Raw genomic sequence first — 25,701 nt, forward strand, 5'->3', positions numbered from 1 at the left:
TATCTTTAAAGTAAATATTTGACATATTCTGAATATTTGACATATTCCAAATAGGTCATTAAGTCCCTGATTAAAAGAAGGATGGCTTTCTGTAGGTTGTACGTATGATTTTTTGGTGGTACATTTGGCCAGGCTTTGTGTGACTTTGGGAAGCAAACAAACAAAAACAAAAACTAAACAAAATCCATGATTGGCCAGTACATTTTGAGACTAGAAAGAATGTAAAAAAAATATTTACTTCATTTTTGTATATTGCTTTGTGTTGACCTTTGTATTATTCCACGTAAAAGAGTATTATACCAATCATGAGGTTATAGGCAATGGTCCACATGTTTGGTGCCAATACTAATTCAGGAAAGTTTTAAGTAAAATCAGACACAGTTCAGTAGGAAAACCAGGAAGCCAAACAGGAGATCAATTTTCCTTTTTATCAACTCCTTTCGTGTGGCTTTGAATGAGAATATGACAAATGCATTGACCCTGAAACTACAAGAAATGAGATGAAATGGGGACCTATAATAATTACCCAAATGAATCCGCTTCAATTACTTTTTAAAAAATGTATAGAAAAACTGTTTCCTGATATAATTTTAGCTTTGATGAAACAGGGCTAGGTTAATGGAGCCCTGCATACTAACTGACCTTTCGGATATGGGCAAAAATGTGGATTTTGGTGTAAAGCAGAACAAATTTCTGAATCATTTTTGTGCATGACATAGAGAACTCCAGGGAAAACTAAACTCAACTCAACTCCAGGGAAAACTAAAGAAGTATTAGATTAATAACTGATATGATGGAAAGAAATTGAAATTGTCAACAAGAGCAATAGTGGCTTGTTTAGGGTCCTTCAGATCTAGGTATTTCAGTCATTGTAGAATTTTCTCCCATAAAACTCATTGGCTTGACTTAGGAATAGGCAAGAGAGTTCAGAGATTGATAAGAGACAAATGGTGTAGTGTTAAAGCAAAACAAAACAAAATATAAATAATCTTGAGGGTGGTGAATATGATTAGTCACACGATCAAACACAAGGTCCAGTTTGAAAGTAAGAGCAAGATAAAGGGGAAAATGATAAATGGAACCAAAGAAATGAAGGGAAAGTATTAATGAGGTTAATCAGTTCACTGAGAGTGAACACAGTACAGGTCTGCAAGGCAAGAAGAATCACCACTTAGGATGGTTTTATTTATTTACCTATTTATTTTATGTTACTATAGTTGTCATTTCTTTTTTTTTTAAAACATCTTTATTGGAGTATAATTGCCTTACAATGGTGTCTTAGTTTCTGCTGTATAACAAAGTGAAACAGCTATACATAAACATGTATTCCCATATCTCCTCCCTCTTGTGTCTCCCTCCCGCCCTCCCTATCCCACCCCTCTAGGTGGTCACAAAGCACCAAGCTGATCTCCCTGTGCTATGCGGCTGCTTCCCACTAGCTATCTATTTTACATTTGGTAGTGTATAAATGTCCATGCCACTCTCTCACTTCGTCCCAGCTTACCCCTCCCCCTCCCTGTGTCCTCAAGTCCATTCTCTACGTCTGAGTCTTTACTCCTGTCCTGCCCCTAGGTTCTTCAGAACCAGTTTTTTTTGTTTGTTTTTTAGATTCCATATATATATGTGTTAGCATATGGTATTTGTTTTTCTCTTTCTGACTTACTTCACTCTGTATGACAGTCTCTAGGTCCATCCACTTCACTACAAATAACTCAATTTCATTTCTTTTTACAGCTGAGTAATATTCCATTGTATATATGTGCCACATCTTCTTTATCCATTCATCTGTTGATGGACACTTAGGTTGCTTTTAGGATGATTTTAGAATTTAAGGTTTTTAATGAAATTTTCTTCAAGGGAGAGAAACATAACATGGTCTGGGGTGACGGACAAATTAAAGTGTGAGAGAAAATTGCTGGGAATAAGGAAGCCAATTGAAGTTGGGTGATGTATGAAATAACTGGACCACAGAATTAGCATCTTACACATTGCCTGACATGTACCAACTATACAACCAATCTTTGTTCACTGATGTTGAGTAAGTGCATAACGATTCCACAGGACCTTGAAAGGTTGTAATGGATTTCGTCTGAGACAAAATGTAATGAAGATAAATAAAGAAATCCTGCATGTAAATCAGACAAAGGCTGGCATGAACAGAGTAAAGGAGATGCGGTTTGTAAGCACAATTCATGAAATACCTAAAGGTTTTTTAGTGGAGAATCACCTCTATAATGAATCCACAAGATGTGACCACCTACACCATCAATGTGATTGCATATTATACGAATAATAATGTAATATTTAACATGAGGAAGGTACCCTAAAGGGATGATTAATAATCAAATGACATCTACAAACTATGCAGAGGAAGATGACATATCAAGTCAGGAGCTGACAAGCAAATGAGAAATATTTGTAGAAACTAAGGATATTTAACATGGAGGAAAAAATCTGTGGAGGAAAGGGGGACTTGACAGACATCTTCAAATATTCAGAGTAGTGCCATAAGAGAAAGCCACTAGACTCACTAGATTTGTTCCCTATAGTCCCAGGGGAAATAATGATGACAAGTGAATATAAATTTCTGAAGTTAGACCTACAAATGACAAAAAATGGCTGCTTAGAGAGAAAAAATTTCACTGTCCCCAGAAGAGTTCACGCATGAATGAGCTAGAAGGATGTTTTATAAAGGAGACCCAAATATTAGATAGACCATTACAGAACCAGCCACTTATTTTTTAAATCAATAAAATTAAAATTACAGTTTCATGATAAATTCTTGGTGATTCTGTCTTGCTGTTGCTGTTGTGCATGTGATAGAGAAGACTATAGATGAGGGAAAGTGGAGTGGATCAGCCTTCCTTTTTTTTAATACTGGAGGATCCATCTAGCATCATGAGGATTAAACAGAATTTGTGTAAGGCTCGCATTTTGAAAAGTTTCAAGTCAATTAATACTCACATGTTAAATCAGCCTTCAAATATAAAATTCACAGCTGAAATAAGTCTCAAGTTCATTAAAGAAAAGAGCCTCTTCAAACCAGTTATATCACTAGTCACAATTCTCTGCAAGTCAGGCAAAGGACTGCTGAGTGTTGGAATTAGGTAAGAATAGGATGTGCTGCACTGTTGAAGTACTTACTGACTTTATAGTCCATTTCATAGATAAAGATATTGATAGTTACCACAAGCAAAAATTTCTTTTATCATGTGGTTATTATGACAGGTACTGTTTTATATATACTTTATGGCCATTTATGACTTATCCAAAAAGCCAGGAGCATGTTCAGAAGTATATTTCCCAAGAACAGTATCATAACAAAAGTGTTCACTTAGTTTGAACCAAATCTGATTTGACAGCATGATAGATACCCCCCTTTTAGCTAAAGAGCATCACTTCCCATCAATGTCGGTTTCTCACAAGATCTACATGTCAGAGAATAAGTATGCTTTCTTCTTGAAAACATCTGACTCCTGTGTGTGTCACTCTGTCAAACTGTATCCCATAGTCAAGTTCCTGACATTCATGTCCTCCTCAGCATGGGGGGAAAAAAATCAATTCTAAAACCAAAACTAGGAGTCTAGAAAATACTCTTAGAAAAAGGCACACCCATTTAAGAATAGAATAGAAAGTTTTCATGCGCCTCAAAGAAAAGCAGACCTCAAGCTACATGAATTCACTTGTGCAGACATTTCTAAAAGTCTAGGTATTTACTAGCAATTATAGAGACAAATCGTACAATATTTGATTGAAATCAACTGTTCTAAACTGAATTTCTGTATACAGAATTTTAAAATATCTTGTAATTTTAAGTGAAGATTTGTAAGGCAAGCATTTGCTCCCTTTATCTATATTTCAAAATAAGAAAAAAAAAGTCACACTGGTCTATTTAGCTTATCATACTGCAATTCAAATGGTTTACCTCAATGACTTGAATCTCAGGTCAAATGGCCAAGTGACAGACACAAGGCTACACATGTTTATGAAAAATTAGATACTGAAACCCCTTAAGAAAAAACAACTGTGTTTTCTAAATAACACAAAAATTTGGATCATTTTTGAAAGGCTAGAATAACTCATAACTAATGAAATAATTTATATTCATTATAAAGATATTATTAAAGGCAATGTGTAATTTTTCTATACTGGGGGCATACTGAATTTTATGTTAAAGACAAAACTGTACATTATAGAAGAAGAAAACCTATAATTTGCTGAAGTAAATTCTAAGTGTGGGTTTATTATGAAAGATGGTCACTTTCATTTCAAAGAAGGCACAGAGATGTTTATCATGCATCATAACCACTGAAGATGGATGGACCACTTTCTGGATTAAACAATGATCGTGTAATTTGTGGATATATGTATATATATAAAGAGAGAGAGAGATAGACACACACACACACACACACATATATATACATATATATGTATGTATATCGCCTCTCTCCATCTTTATCATGTAAAGGAGATTAGAAAACAAAAGAGAAGCAGTAGCAGAAGGGTTATTTGGAGCTACCTTTGTGCTGCTTCCCCTGGGATTATGAATATAGTGTCAGTCTCATGACCAGATTTGTAAAATGCATGTCTTCACGGTAAAAGACTTGATTTTCCTCGATTCCTTCTTGATTTTTTTTTTCCCTCTTCATGTTCATAGCTGCAATATAATTAGTCCAGCTTTTCTTCTTTATTTTGTTTTCCTGAGGTGCCTCAAAGTCCACTAAAGGAAGAGAGGGTGAGGCTAAAAAACTGGCCCTCTCGGCACTCATCCTTGTCTCATGGGATACTAATAAATATTTAAAAACTAGCTCTCTGGGAGAAAAAGACTTCGTTTTTAGCATTGGCTGACTTCTATGATGTAAATACACCCAACAAGGGCAATTTCAAGCTATCAGTGTGACGTCACTGATAGCAGAGTTGGAAAGAGATGTACAAAGCACACCACTGTACATTACTTCCATCGTGCAAACCGGACGTAAATAACCCCAAAGCATAGATAAGAGTGAGATGTAGTAAAGTAATGAGGAAGTGATAGGTTTCAAATTTTACCTTTTTCACCAGAAATTATTTAATCATAAGTTTATATAATTTAATTTTAACAATGATTGTGTTTAACAATGGGCTCATAAAATTCCTTAAAAACTTAACAGTTCATTTTAGGAACCAGCATAAGCAGGCTCCAGCACACCCCTGCCCTCGTCCCCGAAAGACCAGCGACAGCATCTTTCCTTTTGCATATCTTTGCCTTTGCATACTATACCAAGATGCCACGCAAAATTTTGTTTTTAAAAATGGATCTTGGAAATGGATTGTATTAAAAAGTTTGAAACCTCTAATCTATTTAGACTTCATTATAGTGGAATTTGTACATCACCCTCATTTATATAATTTGGGCTGCTATCAGAAAACACAAGTTTTCTAGACAGGAGATCTACTGAATCAGAAGTGTGTGTGTTGGAGGGTGAGGGGAAGGGTTTCTGCATTTTATACAAGTACCTGCCTTAAGGGATTTCAATGCTCCGTAAAGTCTGAGCATTTCAACTCTGGCCTTCAACTTCTCCTTTCTCCAAGCTGATAACCTCCACCTGCTGACTCAGACACATCCAGCTTCAGTTCTAGGACAGTAGGACAGTGAGCAGATTCAGTCCCACCTGTAGCTGAGGTTCAGCTTTCTAGACCTGGCATCTCATACGCCCAGAACATCTCTTTGACTACATCAAAGCTAAGGATAATCAGAAAATGCCCCAACAATCACTAACCAATATGCAAGGGGCAAGCACCTGCTCCCTTTATCGTTGGTAGAGAAGTTAATTTCTTCCATAAGAACAGAAAATCTGTTTGATCTCATTCATAGAGGTGTTGAGATTCCTGACTGATAAGCAAAGAGGCCTCTTGTTAAACTAGCGGAGCTGAAGTGTTTAGCTAGTGTCTGTCACGTGGTATATACTCAATGAATATGTATTATTAAACAAACAAATGAATAAATGAAGGTATGAATGAATAAGCACATGAAAGAATTTACCCAAGATTTTGATGGAAATAATCTTGTAATTCTTCATTGCCTTTTCTCTAATAAAACTTCCAAATTAAGAGACCATTTGGAGATTTTTTTAAACTGACAATGTTTCGTTTAAGCACCATGATATTTGATTTCAATTTGATTTGATTAGCACTCAGATGAAACACAAATATGCTTTTTTCTTTCTTTGAAGTACAAAAAAGAAAACAACTTGGAAATACTGAAATATATACATCTGTGGAGAAATAGATGTTGATACTACCGCCATGGACATATACATATATATATTCTTTGCAACATTTAGACTCATCTATGCATAAAAGATAAAAATCTATGGTCAGCTTCATATTTGTAAAGGATGCATATTGTTTAATGTCAGTACGAAACATTTCTTCACATATAAATCCTTTTTGAGTGTCTTCAACATTACCCATGTAAAAATAGACAATGATCTAGTTAATAGCTACTGCCTCTCAGCTAAAACACAAAACAGTCTGTCAAATAGATTTCTCTGAAAGATGAGAAATGTTTAAGTGGGAGGAACTTGAGTTACTACACCAAAAAAACCCAAAAAATTTCTTATCGTTTATCTCGGAACAGAGTTATTTGTAGAAGACACAAGTAATTTCTCCCAGTTCCATTAAGAGTAGATATGTCATATGATCTCAAGTTAATTTTCTGAAAATACAAAATTGTTCTTCAACACTTTTTAACCTACCATTACATACTTTTCAATGTATTTGAAACATTCATTTGTATTCAATATGTAGCATACTTTCTATAAAGTGTTCAGGAATCATGAAGATGATGCTCTTAGAAACTATCAATTTCACATAGTTTTCCAGTGGACTGAGTGATGTTTTTGACAACTTTAGAAAACTAACGAAGGCTACCATTTTCTATGTGAAAGAGCAACATAATAAATGAAATAAGTAGATTTCAATGTTGAATGTTACTGGGAGTATATATTCCAATTGCATAATGTTAGAGGGTTTTTTAATGAGATTAAACTAAAATGACCTCAGGGGAAAGATACATTAGGTTTATGTTGGTTGCTAAAGCAGCTATACCTTAAAATAGTACTCTTATTTAGACAGTTGCACTATTACCTGGCAACATTTGCTCTATATTTATCTAAGTTATGCCCATTTGATTTAGTTTTGTTTATTATTTAACTTTACAATGTTTGCTAATGAAATGTATGCCCAGTGCTCTGATTTGCATTTTCTCTAAATCTAACACACATTTCCGAATTGTTCCAGACCACAGCTGCTGATCAATTAGAGGTTTTATTTTACTGCCAACAAACCTTGAGGGCTAAGGTAAAGCTCTTCTCTGTGATCTCAATTTTTCCCTTTCAAACATTCAATAAGAAAATATTCTAGAACTTGGAATTGAGGAAAAACCAGAATTACATCCGGAAATGCCAGAAGTTTTTAAGATTGCTTAATAAAATTCGTTGAGGTGTCAGCTTTGTTCACTTAACAAACTGCAGCTCCTCTGAAGTGTTTTTTAGGCTCATCAGAGAGAAATACATCGTTGTGAGATACAGAAGCTTAATTGTAGATTCCTCCAGGAAAAACTGGGAAGTCAAGGAAATGTGTTTTTCTTTTTAAAATCCCCTTCTTAGCTCTCCTTTCTCAGCATTTACACCCAATCTCTTCCTATGCTTTCCACAGAGTTCCATTGGATGGTTGAATCCATCTCCTAGCTGCTGATCTAGACCTTACCTTCTGCCTGGGAACTATTTCCACTGAGAACTTGAAACACTTGAAGACAAAGCTTATTTTGAATTCTGCTTTGTACCCTTTACCTCATAAGACCCTATAATTTGGAGACAGTGTGGCCAAATGACCAACAACCCTAACCTAGGTTCGAATCCCAGTGCTGCCACTTCTTCTCTGTGGGGCAGTGGGGCCCATTACCTGGTCTCTCTAAGCATCAGTGGTCTCCTTGGTAAAATGAGGATAATTATGCAAAGCACCTTATCACTTTTCCATTATGCAACGTGCCTCCACCCCAACCATGCCCTCCTTTTTTTCATTAGTTTAGATTCCGTGGGTCTTCTTTTTAATCACTCCCTTGTCAAACCTGATAATTCCACCCCTTCTCCTTTGGCAAACTCTGAACAGAATAAAAGAAAACCTTCTCCCTACCCCAGGCCAGCAACCAAGCAACCAGCCATGGGAAGAAAAACAAACACAATTGTGTTGGCCAGTTTCACTTTAAATTCATGACATCAAATCTCAAATGGTCACTCCACACTGCTGACATACATTATGATCTCTTTCTATAATCTGGAATAACTATTGTTCATCTTTCCCCCTCTCTTCAAACCCTCAATACTTCATCCTCCAAGTCACTACACTCTGGTGATGATCTTTTCTCACACTTCTCATCTCCCCAGCTCCAAAGTGACTGACACATCTGCATCCACACCCACTCCCTCCATCTTTGCTCATCTTACCAAGATTGAAGTATCCTCTGCTGTTTCGCCTACTCAAAGGCTTGCACTATTGCAAGTTTCTATTCTCTCTTCTGCATCATGAATCACCCCCTTTGTACTGCATTATTCCTAAAAGTTGCAGTATCACTCATGTTCAAAAACAAACAATGAACAAACAGTAAAACATCCCTCAAGCCTACCACCTCCTAAAGTTTCACTATCCATTTCTTTGCTCCAATTCAGAGCAAAATTTCTCAAAAACATCATCTACATTCAGTCTACGCAATCCCCCAATTTTCCCTCCATCATCACGCTCCCTCCCATGGCGGTCACTTTGCTGCTGTTATTCTACTATATCTTTCATCAGCACATGACATAGTTAACAGCATCCACTCTACCCCCTTGACCTCTATAACACTAAACCTCTGTTTTTTCCTACCACTCTTGTTCCTTCTCATCTTTCCAAACTCTAAATGTGTAGTGTTCCCAAGATCTATATTTGTTCCAACTATAATCTCTCCCTTCATGTCATCAACATGACAGTGACTCCTAAATATCTATCTCTTGGCCAGTCATCAGACCTCTAGTCTTATATACCAACTTGTCTACATGACTGACATCCCTAATCATATGTCTAATAGTTATCTCAAGTTCAACACGTCCAAAAACTAATTGATCGTTCTCTCTAATTTTTTCCTCCAATCATCCTTATCTCATTAAACAACTCCATAATTCACTCATTTTTCTGTAGCAAAAATCTAGTCTGTCCTTGATTCTTCTCTTTCCCCTCTGTGTGTGTGTGTGTGTGTGTGTGTGTGTGTGTGTGTATGTGTGTGTATGTGTGTGTGTGTGTTTAATCCAATCCACTAGCCAATCTTCTTGGCTCCGGATACAACACATATGATTTTTTCTACTTCTCCCTTCATCTGCTCTAATGACTCGCAGGTGTCAACTACAATCATCTTATAGAGATCACTCAACTGTATCCTCACTGGTCTCCTGGCGTCCACTCTGCCCTCTCCCCAATAATTTTCCTCATAGCAGCCAATTGGATCTTTTAAAAAGCTGAATGAGATTATTCCCCTTTCAAAACCCTTTTCATTGTCCACAAAATGAATCCCAGTGTTTACCATGCCCTATAATGCCCCTATGATCTAGCTCTGACCCAGGGATCTATAATCCACTCACACTGCTATTATTTCAAGTTCACAATCATGCACACATGGGTCTCTCCTCAAGGTTTTTGCACTAGTTGTTAGCTTTACTTGGAATGATTTATTTTAAGTGTGACAAAACTGGCCCTTTTTCATATTCTTGTCTCAGCTCATGTCATCTTCTTAAAAGGCCCTGCCCTGACAATCTGATTTAAATTAGCTCCCTCTGTACCATATCCCTGTGCTTAACTTAGAAGGACATTGGACTGCCTTCATTGTAGCTTTTCCAGCAATAAGCTCAGTAATCACTGGTTTAACAAATAATACTTATAGTGTTGTTATAAGGAGTAAATAGGGCTTTCATTACTTAGCACACTGCCAGCCACAAAACACCTGCTGAAAAAGTTACTGTCATTATTATTGTTGTTATAGTTATAATTAGGTGCTCCTTAAATATGTGTCAAGAATGTTAATGACAATAACTCATGCTAATATCTTACACGAAAGATTTGTTTTTCAACAGTTGTTTTGTAAGATAAATAACATTTTAAGCTAAACTAGTGAATTAAATGAATATTTCAACATCTCTTAAATCAAATCACGTAGTTAGCAACTGCTTTTACCTACTGGTAGGACTGAATCTATTCATGTCCTCTAACTAATCAACCATTCCAACTATAAGGGCAACTTCCACGAACTAAATTAAAATCAGAGACCTAATCACTAGACCTAGGTTCATTTAATTTAAGCCCATTATTAAACCTACCACTTTTCAAAAATGTATGGCTTGAGCTTTTCCTTCAGAGCCAACCAGAATTGGATCCATCGGAAATCTGTGTGATGAAGTACATATTACAAGGTGATATTAAAGTAGGACTAGAACTCCAGAGAATGGTAGTCTATCACATAATTTAGACTCTTTGTCATAGCCTTTGTGCAGGTATACTAAGTGGCAGTGACTAGAATACATTTGGAAAGAGCAAAATATAATAACCTCAAAACACACAATAGCAAAAAATGATGTATTTAAATATTTGAAGTATGAAGATGAGAACTTCTAGAAAATGTTTTTCTATCCTGTTTACATTATAAAATTTCATATAGACATGGAGATTTAATCATGTCTCTAACTTATTCGAATCATGTAATAGACACCTTCGCTGGTTCTTAATCCCTATTCTTTAGTTACGTACATAGGCACTTTATAAAGACTGTTCCTAGATTTACTTCTAGCTCTTCATAAATTTTTCTTCTTTCACTAACTCAATTTATATTTTTACTTCAAATTAATTCAGGTAACAATGTAGGGGATGCGGTTACTCAATTTATGGAGTACGTTGTTCTGGTTTGGAATGTATATTGTGATGCTAAGGTAAGAGACTGAAAAAGTTTTAAAGATAGTATTTACTACAAAATGCTTTTGTAGAAAGAAATCATTTGCGAAAGGCAGAATTAGACAAATACTTTTCACAGGCTTTTGTATCTTCAATAGGGGATTTATTTTTCTCACACTTTAAAAAAATATCATTGCTTGGAAAAGTACCATGAGATAAGTATCTAAGAAAATGAGTGATAGTATGATATAAAGATATGCTTAGAATTTCCAGAGTATTCTCTTCAACTTATTTGCAGAATGTATTTAAATGGCATGATACATTTATATTATTTAAAAATTGGTTATTCAAATTTTTTTACTGTCTTAATATCCTTCCCATTCAGAGTTTATCCATTTATTGTGTTTCCACTAAAAAAGATGAAAACTGCTGACTTACTGGAACTTCAAAAATAAATCAAAGGATCAATTTAACTACTGGCTAGGAGCTCTGATCTAAATTATAATGGGATATAAAACTCATGCTGGTGACCAAAATTATGTTTCCCAAAGTTACTCCAGAATAATGTCATGCATATATTTCTGGTTCTTTATTGTTAACTACGACAGATGGCTTTATCAGTAGATTAAAAAAAAAAAGTACATCAGTGTGGGACTTTGGAACAGAAGTATTCTGAAAGCAGTATCAATAATGGGAAGGAAGGAGTTTCTTCCCAGCCAGTTAAAGCATCTTCCTATATTCTTAACCACTACAGTTCATTAAATCCTTCGTTTCCCTGTGAAAGGGAAGACCTAATGTTTTAAAAGTGTTTTATTTCTCTATTAAGATAAATTGAAAGGGCAATAATAAATTTTTCTCTGAATTGGTGTCCTCACTCTTTTATAAAATAAGTCAGGAAACAGAAAGTATAATGATCATTGCCAGGACGTGGAGGAAGGGGAGGAATGGAGTATTATTATACAATGGGTACAATGAAGATGAGAAGATGAAAAGAGTTCTGAAAATGAATGGTGATAGTTGGACAACAATGTGAATGTACCTATGCCTATAAACTGTACATTTAAAAATGGTTCAAATGGTAAATTTTATGTTATGTATGTTTTACCCCAATTAAAAAAATGTATTTTTCAAAAAAGTAAGTAGGATAGCAGCTATCTGAAGATGGGTTCTATCCAAATTACAGACACAGTTTTATTTTTGAGGGAGTCTCACGAATTATTACATGTTGTCTTATTTTAATACAATTTAAAAACATATCTAGTCTAGCCTACAAATTCTAGACAAAAAAAGAAAGATTAGACTATAAGAATTATCAGGAGACATTCCTTTACTTATAATTATGCTCCTACCTTCTCACCCTTCCCAAAACACTTTCATTCATTGTTCCCTGGACATTATCTATGCTCAGAGAACAGTTATATGATGAATCAATCACAGAATCAGTAACTTAAAAAAAAAAAACAATACAAGAGATCTGTACCTACTTGAATTGAATTCAAGACACTGTATTCGAGCAGAAATTTTCTGTGTATTAGCTAGCTCAGGGTCTCTTCCCTCCGCCATCAGGGAACTGCCCTGGAGCCCGAGGGGAGGGCGGCCTCACTGAGGCTGCCAGCTCTGGAGGGGTCCCACCAGCCAAAGCCGCAACAGTCCTTGGGATGGCGGGCCAGTTGTTTCAACAACTAACTTAAAGACAAAATGGAAAAACAAGGAGCTTTGTGCCTGAGACCATGTTCATGTGAAACCAGGGATGGCCATCTTGTGCCAGAGTGAGTACAGAGGAGGAGCTTCAAGATGGCAGAAGAGTAAGACGTGGAGATCACCTTCCTTCCCATAAACACATCAGAAATACATCTACTTGTGGAACAACTCATACAGAAAACCTACTGAATGCAGGCAGAAGACCTCAGACCTCCCAAAAGGCTCTTGGTGCGCCAGCCAAGCATCAGGGCTATGACTTCGAGGTGGGAGAGCCAAGTTCAGGACACTGGTCCTCCAAAGACCTCCCAGATCCATGTAATATCAAATGGAGAAAATCTCCCAGGGATCTCCATCTCAATGCCAAGACCCAGCTCCAATCAATGACCCACAAGCTACAGTGCTGGACATTCTGTGCCAAACAACTAGACAGGAACACAACCCCACCCACTAGCAGAGAGGATGCCTAAAATCATAATAAGGTCACAGACACCCAAAAACACACGAGCAGACGTGAACCTGCCCACCAGAAAGACAAGGTCCAGCCTCATCCACCAGAACAGAGACACTACTCCTCTCCACCACAAAGCCTACACAATCAACTGAACCAACTTAGCCACTGGGGGCAGACACCAAAAACAACGGGAACTATGAACCTGCAGCCTGCGAAAAGGATACCCCAAACACAGTAAGTTAAGCAAAATGAGAAGACAAAGAAACACACAGCAGATGAAGGAGCAAGGTAAAAACCCACCAGACCTAACAAATGAACAGGAAATAGGCAGTCTACTTGAAAAAGAATTCAGAATATTGACAGTAAAGATGATCCAAAATCTTGGAAACACAATGGAGAAAATACAAGAAATGTTTAACAAGGACCTAGAAGAACTAAAGACCAAACAAACAGTGATGAACAACACAATAAATGAAATTAAAAATTCTCTAGAAGGGATCAATAGCAGAATAACTGAGGCAGAAGAACGGATAAGTGACCTGGAAGATAAAACAGTGGACATAACTACTGCAGAGCAAAATAAAGAAAAAAGAATGAAAAGAACTGAGGACAGTCGCAGAGACCTCTGGGACATTAAACACACCAACATTAGAATTATAGGGGTCCCAGAAGAAGAAGAGGAAAAGAAAGGGACTGAAAAAATAGTTGAAGAGATTATAGTTGAAAATTTCCCTAATACGGGAAAGGAAATAGTTAATCAAGTCAAGGGAGCACAGGGAATCCCATACAGGATAAATCCAAGGAGAAGCACATGAAGACACATAATAATCAAACTATCAAAAATTAAATACAAAGAAAAAATATTAAAAGCAGCAAGGAAAAAACAACAACTAACATACAAGGGAATCCCTGTAAGTCTAACAGCTGATCTTTCAGCAGAAACTCTGCAAGCCAGAAGGGAGTGGCAGGACATATTTAAAGCGATGAAAGTGAAAAACCTACAACCAAGATTACTCTACCCAGCAAGGATCTCATTCAGATTTGATGGAGAAATTAGAACCTTTACAGACAAGCAAAAGCTAAGAGAATTCAGCACAACCAAACCAGCTTTACAACAAATGCTAAAGGAACTTCTCTAGGCAGGAAACAGAAGAGAAGGAAAAGACCTACAACAACAAACCCAAAACAATTAAGAAAATAGTAATAGGAACATACATACTGATAATTACCTTAAATGTAAATGGATTAAATGCTCCAACCAAAAGACATGGACTGGCTGAATGGATACAAAAACAAGACTCATATATATGCTGTCTACAAGAGACCAACTTCAGACCTAGGGACGCATACAGACTGAAAGTGAGGGGATGGAAAAAGATATTCCATGCAAATGGAAATCAAAAGAAAGCTGGAGTAGCAATTCTCATATCAGGCAAAATAGACGTTAAAACAAAGACTATTACAAGAGACAAAGAAGGACACTATATAATGATCAACGGATCAATCCAAGAAGAAGATATAACAATTGTAAACAGTTATGTACCCAACATAGGAGCACCTCAATACATAAGGCAAATACTAACAGCCATAAAAGAGGAACTCTACAGTAACACAATCATACCAGGGGACTTTAACACCCCACTTTAACCAATGGACAGATCATCCAAAATGAAAATAAATAAGGAAACACAAGCTTTAAATGATACATTAAACAAGATGGACTTAATAGATATTTATAGGACATTCCGTCCAAAAACAACAGAATACACTTTGTTCTCAAGTACTCATGGAAGATTCTCCAGGATAGATCATATCTTGGGTCACAAATCAAGCCTTGGTAAATTTTAGAAAACTGAAATCGTATCAAGTATCTTTTCAGACCACAATGCTATGAGAATAGATAACAATTACAGGAAAATATCTGTAAAAAATGCAAACACATGGAGTTAGCTAAACAATACACTACTTAATAACCAAGAGATCACTGAAGAAATCAAAGAAGATATAAAAAAATACCTAGAAACAAATGAAAATAAAAACACAATGACCCAAAACCTATGGGATGCAGCAAAAGCAGTTCTAACAGGGAAGTTTATAGGAATACAATCCTACATTAAGAAACAAGAAACATCTCAAATAAACAACCTAACCTTACACCTAAAGCAATTAATGAAAGAAGAACAAAAAAACCCCAAAGTTAGCAGAAGGAAAGAAGTCATAAAGGTCAGACCAGAAATAAATGAAAAAGAAATGAAGGAAACGACAGCAAAGATCAATAAAAGTAAAAGCTGGTTCTTTGAGAAGACAAACAAAATTGACAAACCATTAGCCAGACTCACCAAGAAAAAATGGGAGAAGACTCAAATCAATATAATTAGAAATGAAAAAGGAAAAGTAACAACTGACACTGCAGAAATACAAAGGATCATGAGAGATTACTACAAGCAACTAAATGCCAATAAAATGGGCAACCTGGAAGAAATGGACAAATTCTTAGAAATGCACAACCTTCTGAGACTGAACCAGGAAGAAATAGAAAATGTGAACAGACCAATACAGACCAATCACAAGCACTGGAATTGAAACTGTGATTAAAAATCTTCCAACAAAGAAAAGCCCAGGACCAGATGGCTTCACAGGCAAATTGTATCAAACATTTAGAGAAGAGCTAACACCTATCCTTCACAAACTCTTCTAAAATATAGCAGAGGGAGGAACACTCAAACTCTTTCTAGGAGGCCACCATCACCCTGATACCAAAACCAGACAAACATGTCACAAAAAAAGACAAGTACAGACCAATATCACTGATGAACACAGATGCAAAAATCCTCAACAAAATACTAGCAAACAGAATCCAAGAGCACATTAAAAGGATCATACACCATGATCCAGTGGGGTTTATCCCAGTAATGCAAGGATTCTTCAATATACGCAAATCAATCAATGTGATACACCATATTAACAAACTGAAGGAGATAAAGCACATGATCATCTCACTAGATGCAGAGAAAACTTTCGACAAAATTCAACACCCATTTATGAAAAAACACCCTCCAGAAAGTAGGCATAGAGGGAACTTACCTCAAAATAATAAAGGCCATATATGACAAACGCACAGCCAACATCGTCCTCAATGGTGAAAAACTGAAAACATTTCCTCTAAGATCAGGAACAAGACAAGGTTGCCCACTCTCACCATTCTTATTCAACATAGTTTTGGAAGTTTTAGCCACAGCAATCAGAGAAGAGAAAGAAATAAAAGGAATCCAAATTGGAAAAGAAGAAGTAAAGCTGTCACTGTTTTCAGATGACATGATACTCTACATAGAGAATCCTAAAGATGCTACCAGAAAACTACTAGAGCTAATAAATGAATTTGGTAAAGTTGCAGGATACAACATTAGCGCACAGAAATCTCTTGCTTTCCTATACACTAATTATGGAAAATCTGCAAGTGAAATTAAGAAAACACTACCATTTACCATTGCAACAAAAAGAATAAAATATCTAGGAATAAACCTACCTAAGGAGACAAAAGACCTGTATGCAGAAAATTATAAGACTCTGATGAAATAAATTAAAGATGATACAAATAGATGGAGAGATATATCATGTTCTTGGATTGGAAGAATCAACATTGTGAAAATGACTATACTACCCAAAGTAATCTACAGATTTAACGCAATCCCTATCAAACTACTACTGGCATTTTGCACAGAACTAGAACAAAAAAATTCACAATTTGTATGCAAACACAAAAGACCCCGAATACCCAAAGCAATCCTGAGAAAGAAAAACGGAGCTGGAGGAATCAGGCTCCCGGATTTCAGCCTATACTACAAAGCTACAGTAATCAAGACAGTATGGTACTGGCATGAAAACAGAAATATAGATCAATGGAATAGGATAGAAAGCCCAGAGATTAAACCCATGTACATATGGTCACCTTATTTGTGATAAATGAGGCAAGAATATACAATGGAGAAAAGACAGCCTCTTCAATAAGTGGTGCTGGGAAAACTGGACAGCTACATGTAAAAGAATGAAATTAGAACACTCCCTAACACCATACACAAAAATAAACTCAAAATGGATTGAAAACCTAAATGTAAGGCCAGAAACTATCAAACTCTTAGAGGAAAACATAGGCAGAACACTCTATGACATAAAACACAGCAAGATGTTTTTTGACCCACCTCCTAGAGAAATGGAAATAAAAACAAAAATAAACAAATGGGACCTAATGAAACTTCAAAGCTTTTGCAGAGCAAAGGAAACCATAAACAAGATGAAAAGACAACCCTCAGAATGGGAGAAAATATTTGCAAATGAAGCAACTGACAAAGGATTAATCTCCAAAATATAAAAGCAGCTCACGCAGCTCAGTATCAAGAAAACAAAAAACCCAATCCAAAAATGGACAGAAGATCTAAATAGACATTTCTCCAAAGAAGATATACAGATTGCCAACAAACGCATGAAAGGGTGCTCAACATCACTAATCATTAGGGAAATGCAAATCAAAAGTACAGTGCAATATCATCTCACACCTGTCAGGATGGCCATCATGAAAAAATCTAGAAAAAATAAATGCTGGAGAGGGTGTGGAGAAAAGGGAACCCTCATACACTGTTGGTGGGAATGTAAATTGATATAGCCACTATGGAGAACAGTATGGAGGGTCCTTAAAAAACTAAAAATAGAACTATCATACGACCCAGCAATCCCACTACTGGGCATATACCCTGAGAAAGCCATAATTCAAAAAGAGTCATGTACCACAATGTGCATTGCAGCTCTATTTACAATAGCCAGGACATGGAAGCAACCTAAGTGTCTGTCGACAGATGGATGGATAAAGAAGATGTGGCACATATATACAATGGAATATTACTCAGCCATAAAAAGAAACAGAACTGAGTTATTTGTAGTGAGGTGGATGGACTAGAGTCTGTCATAGAGAGTGAAGTAAGTCAGAAAGAGAAAAACAAATACCATATGCTAACATATATGGAATCTCAAAAAAAAAAAATGGTCACGAAGAACCTAAGGCAAGACGGTAATAAAGATGCAGACCTACTAGAGAATGGACTTGAGGACACTGGAAGGAGGAAGGGTAAGCTGGGATGAAGTGAGAGAGTGGCATGCACATATATACACTACCAAATGTAAAATAGATAGCTAGTGGGAAGCAGTCACATAGCATAGGGAGATCAGCTTGGTGCTCTGTGACCAGCTAGAGAGGTGGGATAGGGAGGGTGGGAGGGAGGGAGATGCAAGAGGGAAGAGATATGGGGATATATGTATAACGGATTCACTTTGTTATAAAGCAGAAACTAACACCACTGTAAAGAAATTATACTCCAATAATAATGTTAAAAAAAATGTTCTGTATATTATGACTGAATACAAATAACAGTGTGAAGTTTGCGAGTGTAAATATTATTGTAAATGCCAGTTTCTAATTTATCTTTACACGGAATCAATCATCTAAGTTCTCCTATGTCTCCTCCTTCTCTACATTAAATTTGAGAAATCTACCACATTTGTAAGCGGAGGACTCAGAGCTCCAGTTCCAAGTAACTCAGTGGCCAAAGTGTATTTTACGAAGGATTTAGGATGATTCAGAGAGAAACAAACAAACAAAAAATATTCTTCATGAGCTATCTAAGGCCTTTATACAACACAAAAGAGGGAGATTAACATTTATAAGCGTCATGGTGTGACAGTAGAAGTGGTTCCAGAACACCTCCACGAACTGTGCAGTTTCTGAGAGGTGAGGCTGCCAGACAGCAGGAAACTGTTAATGTAAGTGCTCTCTGCACAGCCCAGAGAAGACAACCCCAATTACAGAATAAAACAAAACAAGGCATGCCCCCGCAAAACAACGGAAGACCTGCAAATTAACATCATAATTCAACTGGCTCTTTGTTCTTACTTCTTCCAGTTTCTCCTCTTCTCCTTATTTTGACAATTTTGCTCACAGTGGCTACCGAGTGAATATCCCAGGTGGGAATCAAATGCAAAAGCCTCACTCAGCTATCTGCTTGGCTGTCACTTTTTTTTTTTTTTTTTTTTGCGGTACGTGGGCCTCTCACTGTTGTGGCCTCTCGCGTTGCGGAGCACAGGCTCTGGACGCGCAGGCTCAGCGGCCATGGCTCATGGGCCCAGCCGCTCCGTGGCATGTGGGATCTTCTCGGACCGGGGCACGAACCTGTGTCCCCTGCATCGGCAGGCGGACTCTCAACCACTGCGCCACTAGGGAAGCCCTGTCACTTCTGTTGATAAGAGAATTATCACTAGCCCAATGACAGAAGACAGAGACCTCAGTCAAAGTCCTTCCTGTATATGTATGTATATGTATAACTGATTCACTTTGCTGTACAGCAGAAACTAACACATTGTAAATCAACTATACTCCAATAAAAAATTAATTAAAAAAAGAAATAAATTATTTCTTTAACCGTCAAAGCTTAACTGAAAAAAAAAATCCTTTTTTTTTTTTTCAGGGCCTTTTTCAGAGGCCCACGTACCGAAAAAAAAAATATATATATATATATATAAAAATGATAATTTTATACCTTGTATTCACTTCTCGGTTCTATGTACAGAAATCCTAGCCATCTGTGTGCAAATACCAAGAAATTTTCTCATTGACTGTCAATAAAATGGTCAATTATATTACATAATTACAGATATGATATAGAATAAGAACTTAAAATATGACTGTTCCTTCTATATTAAATAAAAATTCCAAGTAAATGAGTAACATTAAAGTCATAATTCTATTAGTCTAAAAGAATACAACACTATTGAACTACAATGTTTCTTTCTTTACAAATTTCTTCCTTAAAGTGGTAATCATCTGGGGCAAATATTAGTATATTTGAGAGCTTTTCTTTTGTTTCAAACAAGAGACAAATATAAAAATATCATATTATTGTTTTTCTCTGCATCAACATATTGGGAATGATAAAACAGTGCTTTGATCATCCAGTTCCTTTCCTCTTGGTAACAATCCAAGAAAAATAATTTATAATGCCTGAAAAGCTAGGAAAGAAGATAACAGAGGGAGGGAGAGGAGAGCAAGAAGCTTTCTAGTGCCTGGGCCTGCTGTATTCATTCTGAAAAGCTAATGAACAAGTTAAATTTTCTGGTAGTGCAACATTGCACAGATAACTTCAGGAAGATAGAAGCAGGGGTGTTAATATTTGGTTGCTGCAAACACTGCAGATTTTAGAAGAGCAAAGCCTGTGATATTTGAATATGTGTATGTGTGTGTGTGTGTGTTTGTGTGTATATATATATATATATATATATATATCAGTCAAAAAACTCAATTTTGCAATCCAGGAATTCCCTCCTACAGGAGGGTAATAAATTCATATTCTAAGACAGTCAGCAACCAGGGTCATTCAATAATGCCTTATTCACATTCCAGAAGAAAACATTCATCCTTTGCTAAAGTAGACTTTTTATGGGATACGAGCATACACACACAAAATAGCTTATATCAATTTCTATGTTCTGTCCTGAAGGAAAGATGTAAATCGGGTGAAACTCTAATAAAAATGAGTCATTAAAACAAGAGAAACTACAATATGGTCTCCCAGTTTCATTCATTAGCAACCTACAATAATTATAAAAATCTACTTGACTTTGATTTGGCAATCTGTTAACTAGAATAGCTGTAAACATCTGTAAAATATTTAATGTTGTAAATAATAATGTCATTTTTAGGGTGATGTCTATTTCTCGTTATTTTCCTTTAGCTCATTTTTCTTCCCTTAGTTCATTTATTTTTCTCCCTTCTAAGTTTAAATTTGTTTCATTCATTCTTATCCAATTAGTGCCTAAAATTATAAGAGGATAACCATTTTAGAGACATTTCACTAGCTCCAAAAGGTAAACTCATTTGACAGAGGTAAATCTGATCAAAATCACAAAATATGGCTTCGTCAGAGACTTTTGCAAAATATGGCAAGAAACTGTACATTGAGTGAAGTAATAGCTACTGATGCTAAGTTAGATCCTTTGCATATGCTATATTACTACTTCCTCATGACAAATCAATAAGGGAGGGATTAACATGCACACTGTATGAATATAGAGAAACTGAAGTTTACTGAGGTTCGAAACTTTTCTGACATCGTATACAGTTACTAGAAGAGGAAGCTAGGATTAAAAATCAGAGTATGACTTTCTCTGAGACACATATGATTTTCCTGTCATCTTCTAGAGCTTGGAGACCGGTTAGGCTAGTCTCCTCACTGAGACCCAGGGAGAGTGAAATTATTTCGCTAAGCACACACAACCAGATGATGACAGAGGCAAGCCAGGCCAATCTTACTTTTGCTTTCCTCTACTGTGTGGTTTTCGCTTCTTTCCAATGCTGAGTGAGACATACTTGAAAAAGGAGATATTTCTAGAAAACTGATTCTGGCATTAACTCCTTATCTTCAGCTACACCCAGCCTAATTTAAACCCTTTTGAAAGTTGTATCAACTTTTCAGGCCAGTAAAACATTAATCACTGATTAATACTGCTTCATACAGATAACCTTATCAGACCTCAAGAACAGCCTTCCATGTCTATATTTATAAGAGAAGAAGAGGAATGAGGATGAAATATTCAATTCAAATTAAATCTACCAGGAAACAAAGTCTCTCTTTATCCCACCTCTTGTAATTACTTTTTTCATTCCTACATTCAATTGTTCCATCTAGCACATTATGTCCTATACAGTAAGTCCCCCACATACAAATGAGTTCCATTCTGAGAGCGCATTCAAAAGTCCAATTTGTTCATAAGTCCAACAAAGAAGTTAGCCTAGGTACCCAACGAACACAATCGGCTACATAGTACTATACTGTAATAGGTTTGTAATACTTTTCACACAAATAATACATAAAAAAACAAACACAAAAAATAAAGAACACATTTTTAATCTTACAGTACAGTACCCTGAAAAGTACAGTAGTGCAGTACAACACCTGGCACACAGAGGCATGTTCGCATCTTTGAAAGTTCGCAACTTGAAGGTTCGTTATGTGGGGGACTTACTGTACTGATAAGTATAGGTAAATAGACAACTTTGTTACCTGATGGAATAGCCTTTAATCACGATAACATTTATAAAATCAAGTGTACTAGAAGCAAACAACCCCTTCATTTAATTCATTCAAGTGTGGTGGAAGATGTGGGATTAATGCCACTCACTGTGTTGTTCTGGAACATTTCCTCACATGGAAGCCACCATCCACCCCAAGCAGTGGATGGGTGATTGAAAGTTACACATGTATTGGTAATGAAGTAGTAAACATTTCCACAACTCACCCTTGAATTAACTATTTCCAGGGAGACATTCTGAGGTGGGGCACTTGGCACTAAAAGAAATAAAACAAGGTGAGATCGTTATTGCCAAAGTCACGAAAGAGAAACTCCAACCCTCTGTGAAAAGAGAAAGCATGTCTTTTTCACTGTTCATAAGGATAATCAGGTAGGTAATTCCAGGCACTTCAAAATTTTCCTGGAGAGATGAAAAATGACTGCATTTGTTTTTCTCACTTAGTGGCCCAGTTATCCATCTAGGGAGCCCCCAAAACTCTTAGGCAAAAAGCACCTGCCATGATACTAAATACTGCCATTTAATTACAGCTTTCCGGTGATAACCTTCCCAGAGGAACCAATAAAAACACACGGGAGATTTCCTAGAGTGGTTTAAGGGCTTAAGATATTGTACATTTCAGGACCTCCACGGTTTTATGATGAAATATGTCATTCTAACGGTCACTCTCGTTGCTTAATCCTTTTAAATGCAACCTTTATTATCCCTTAAAAAGTGAAAAGAAGAAATACATCCCTTTTCTTTTTCTCACACTTTGTAATTAAATCTCTGTGTCATAGATGCAAGCAGGTTACCAGAGAGCATTTGGTGAGCCAATTCTATTAACAAAGGAGCAATTTATTTTTCTTCGTGGGTTTTCTAGGTATTTTGCTTCACTTACTTGCATTTTGATTGTTCCAATCCTTCATGGAAGGAGGAAGAACATATACAGCTTTCTTTATACTTCTGATGGATATTTACTATATCAAAAAGTGAATATTCTATCAAGTTAGTAATTCAATGATAGCCATTCACTGAATGACTGTAATATCTCAAGTACTATTCTAGATGTCTTGGATGAATCATATAAATAAATAAATAAATAAATAAATCTGTCCCACAACAGTCATATAAGTAGCATTCAGTAAATGCTCAATATATATAAATCAGAGTATTCCTTATCTTTTTTCATGACAAATTGATAAATTTAATAGAGGAGAAAGGCTTTCAGCATCTTCAAAAATTTAAGGGCCATTTTTGTTATGTTCCTCTTCTTTAATTTGAACTTGGACAATAATCTATGTTTTCCTGGGGTGCTTATACTTACCCTGAATTTATTTATCTCCTACTCTGATTTTGCCTTCTCAAAAGTAATCACTATGAGGGCATGATATATGCCTGATTAATCTTTAAATCCTCCAAACTGACATTCAATTAATATTTACTGACTCAATAATTAAATGAACAAATGGATACTTACTTTAATATTAGCTCCTGGACCTTTCCGGACATGATAGGAATTATAATCACTCATTTTGTTTGACTTTGATGAATAAGTGATAAACATGATAGGAATTATAGTCACTTATTTTGTTAGTACTTGATAAAGGTTATTAGCAATGTAACGTGTGGTAAAATGTTTATCAGAGCTTGTTTTTCATGAATTAGGTCAACAAACATTCTTTCAAAAAATATTTCATTATTTAGGAGATAGACTTTATTTTTTAATTTCATTTAATTCTGCTATGGTTTTCTTATCAAATACAGAATATAACCTTCACAGGAACCAGGATTTTTGTCCTTTTGATGCTGCATCCCCAATATTGATGTGTGTTAAGCACATGGGGCACACTCAGCAAATATATATTGAATGAATCAATTAATAGAAAGATTATAAGATTACAATAAAATATTTTTCATATTTAGAGTTTTGGTCAACAAATTTGGTCACAATAAAAAAAAGTTTATAATTTTGCAATTTTATTTTTTAAATTAAGGTATAACATATAGGAAAGTGCATAAACCTTGAATGTATGACTGAATAAAGTGTGTGTGTGTGTGTGTGTGTGTGTGTGTGTGTGTGTGTGTACATCCCCATTTAAACACCACCTAGATCAAGATATAGAACATTTTCAATAACCTGGAAAGCTCACTGTGTCCCTTCTTAGTCAGTATCTTTCTGATAGTAACCACTACTTATTATCACCTCTAACTCCACAGATAAGTTTATTTTGAGCTTACTAAAAGCAAAACCATAGTTGTGTGTTCTCTTTCCCAGAGGCTGGCTTCTTTCGCTTACTTCTTGAGATCCATTCATATTGTTGCATGTAGCAATAGTTTTTTGGTTTGTTTTGTTTCTCCATAGTATTACAATGTACAATTATTCTAATTTATATTTATCTGTTCTACTGACGAATAGCATTTGGATCAATTTCTAGTTTGGAGTTATGAGAATAAAACTGCTATGAAAATTTTAGTTTGTGTCTTCTGCTGGACAATTGCACTCATTTCCTTCATTCATTTATACCTAGGAGTGGAAATACTGGTGGTGGGGGACCCCGTATGAGGGTTAAACATATGTTAAGTTTTAATAGATACAAAGTTTTCTAAAGTGACTGTACCAAGAAAAGATTAAAGATAGGCTGGAAATAAAAATAATTTGTGTGATCAGAAGAACTAAAAAAAAAAAACTGATGTTCTCACAATGAGGAAGAATTTAATATGACCCACATTCAAATCACTCTGTAAAGCAGTAAAAATTAAAACAGGTACAAACTGAAAAAAAAAATGCTATGTTCTAAATCATATAATTGCACAGCTTTTGAAAAATATATTCTTTAAAAGCGAAGATTGGGAATAATGTCTTAATATTAGGTGATAATAAATCACTTCTTACTGATGAAAAATATTTCTAGTTTAGGTTTCATATGATATTCTAATATTTATATCATATTATACTTTACTAATCATATTACACACACTTTTGACCAATTAAATAATATGAAAACACAGAATATTGGAGGAAAGAGAAGGTATTTAAATTTATCATACATTTTGTTCTAGGTACTGTGCTAGTTGATATGTAACCCTTAAATCTCACTTTAATGAACGTTTATAAATGGCATTTAACTCCTCATTTCAGAAAGCCAAGAATATATAAGAACAATAATAAACTACCACAATTTGATAATTTTCCATATTAGGAATTTAAAGCCATCAAGTCCCAAAGGTGGACTTGTAACAACGGTGTTAATGAATTTTGCCTAGTTTTTTACAATATAAATTTCTCTTACTTTTCACTGATGGCACACTGGCTATTCTTGCCTTACACAGTCAGGAAAAAAAGTGGACAATGTTTTTCTACAGTATTTTTAGTTATTATTCTCTTCTTCTTACTATCAATTTCCGTACTATTTACAAATAAATAGATACAATAGATAGGATTAGATGCTTGGTGGAAGTGAGTGGAATCCACATTTATCTA

General features: G+C 35.7%; 1 protein-coding gene across 1 annotated transcript in view; it reads right to left on the reverse strand.

The window, feature by feature from the left end:
* The window catches only part of DCC (DCC netrin 1 receptor), a 764,559-nt gene that overhangs the window by 301,075 nt on the left and 437,783 nt on the right, over positions 1-25,701 (reverse strand). The window contains exon 12 of the mRNA XM_060121767.1: positions 22,448-22,497. Within this exon, the coding sequence (XP_059977750.1) occupies positions 22,448-22,497 (50 nt within the window). The remainder of the gene's footprint in view (positions 1-22,447; positions 22,498-25,701) is intronic.

This window comes from Lagenorhynchus albirostris, chromosome 14 (assembly GCF_949774975.1).
Source record: "Lagenorhynchus albirostris chromosome 14, mLagAlb1.1, whole genome shotgun sequence".
NCBI lineage: Eukaryota > Metazoa > Chordata > Mammalia > Artiodactyla > Delphinidae > Lagenorhynchus > Lagenorhynchus albirostris.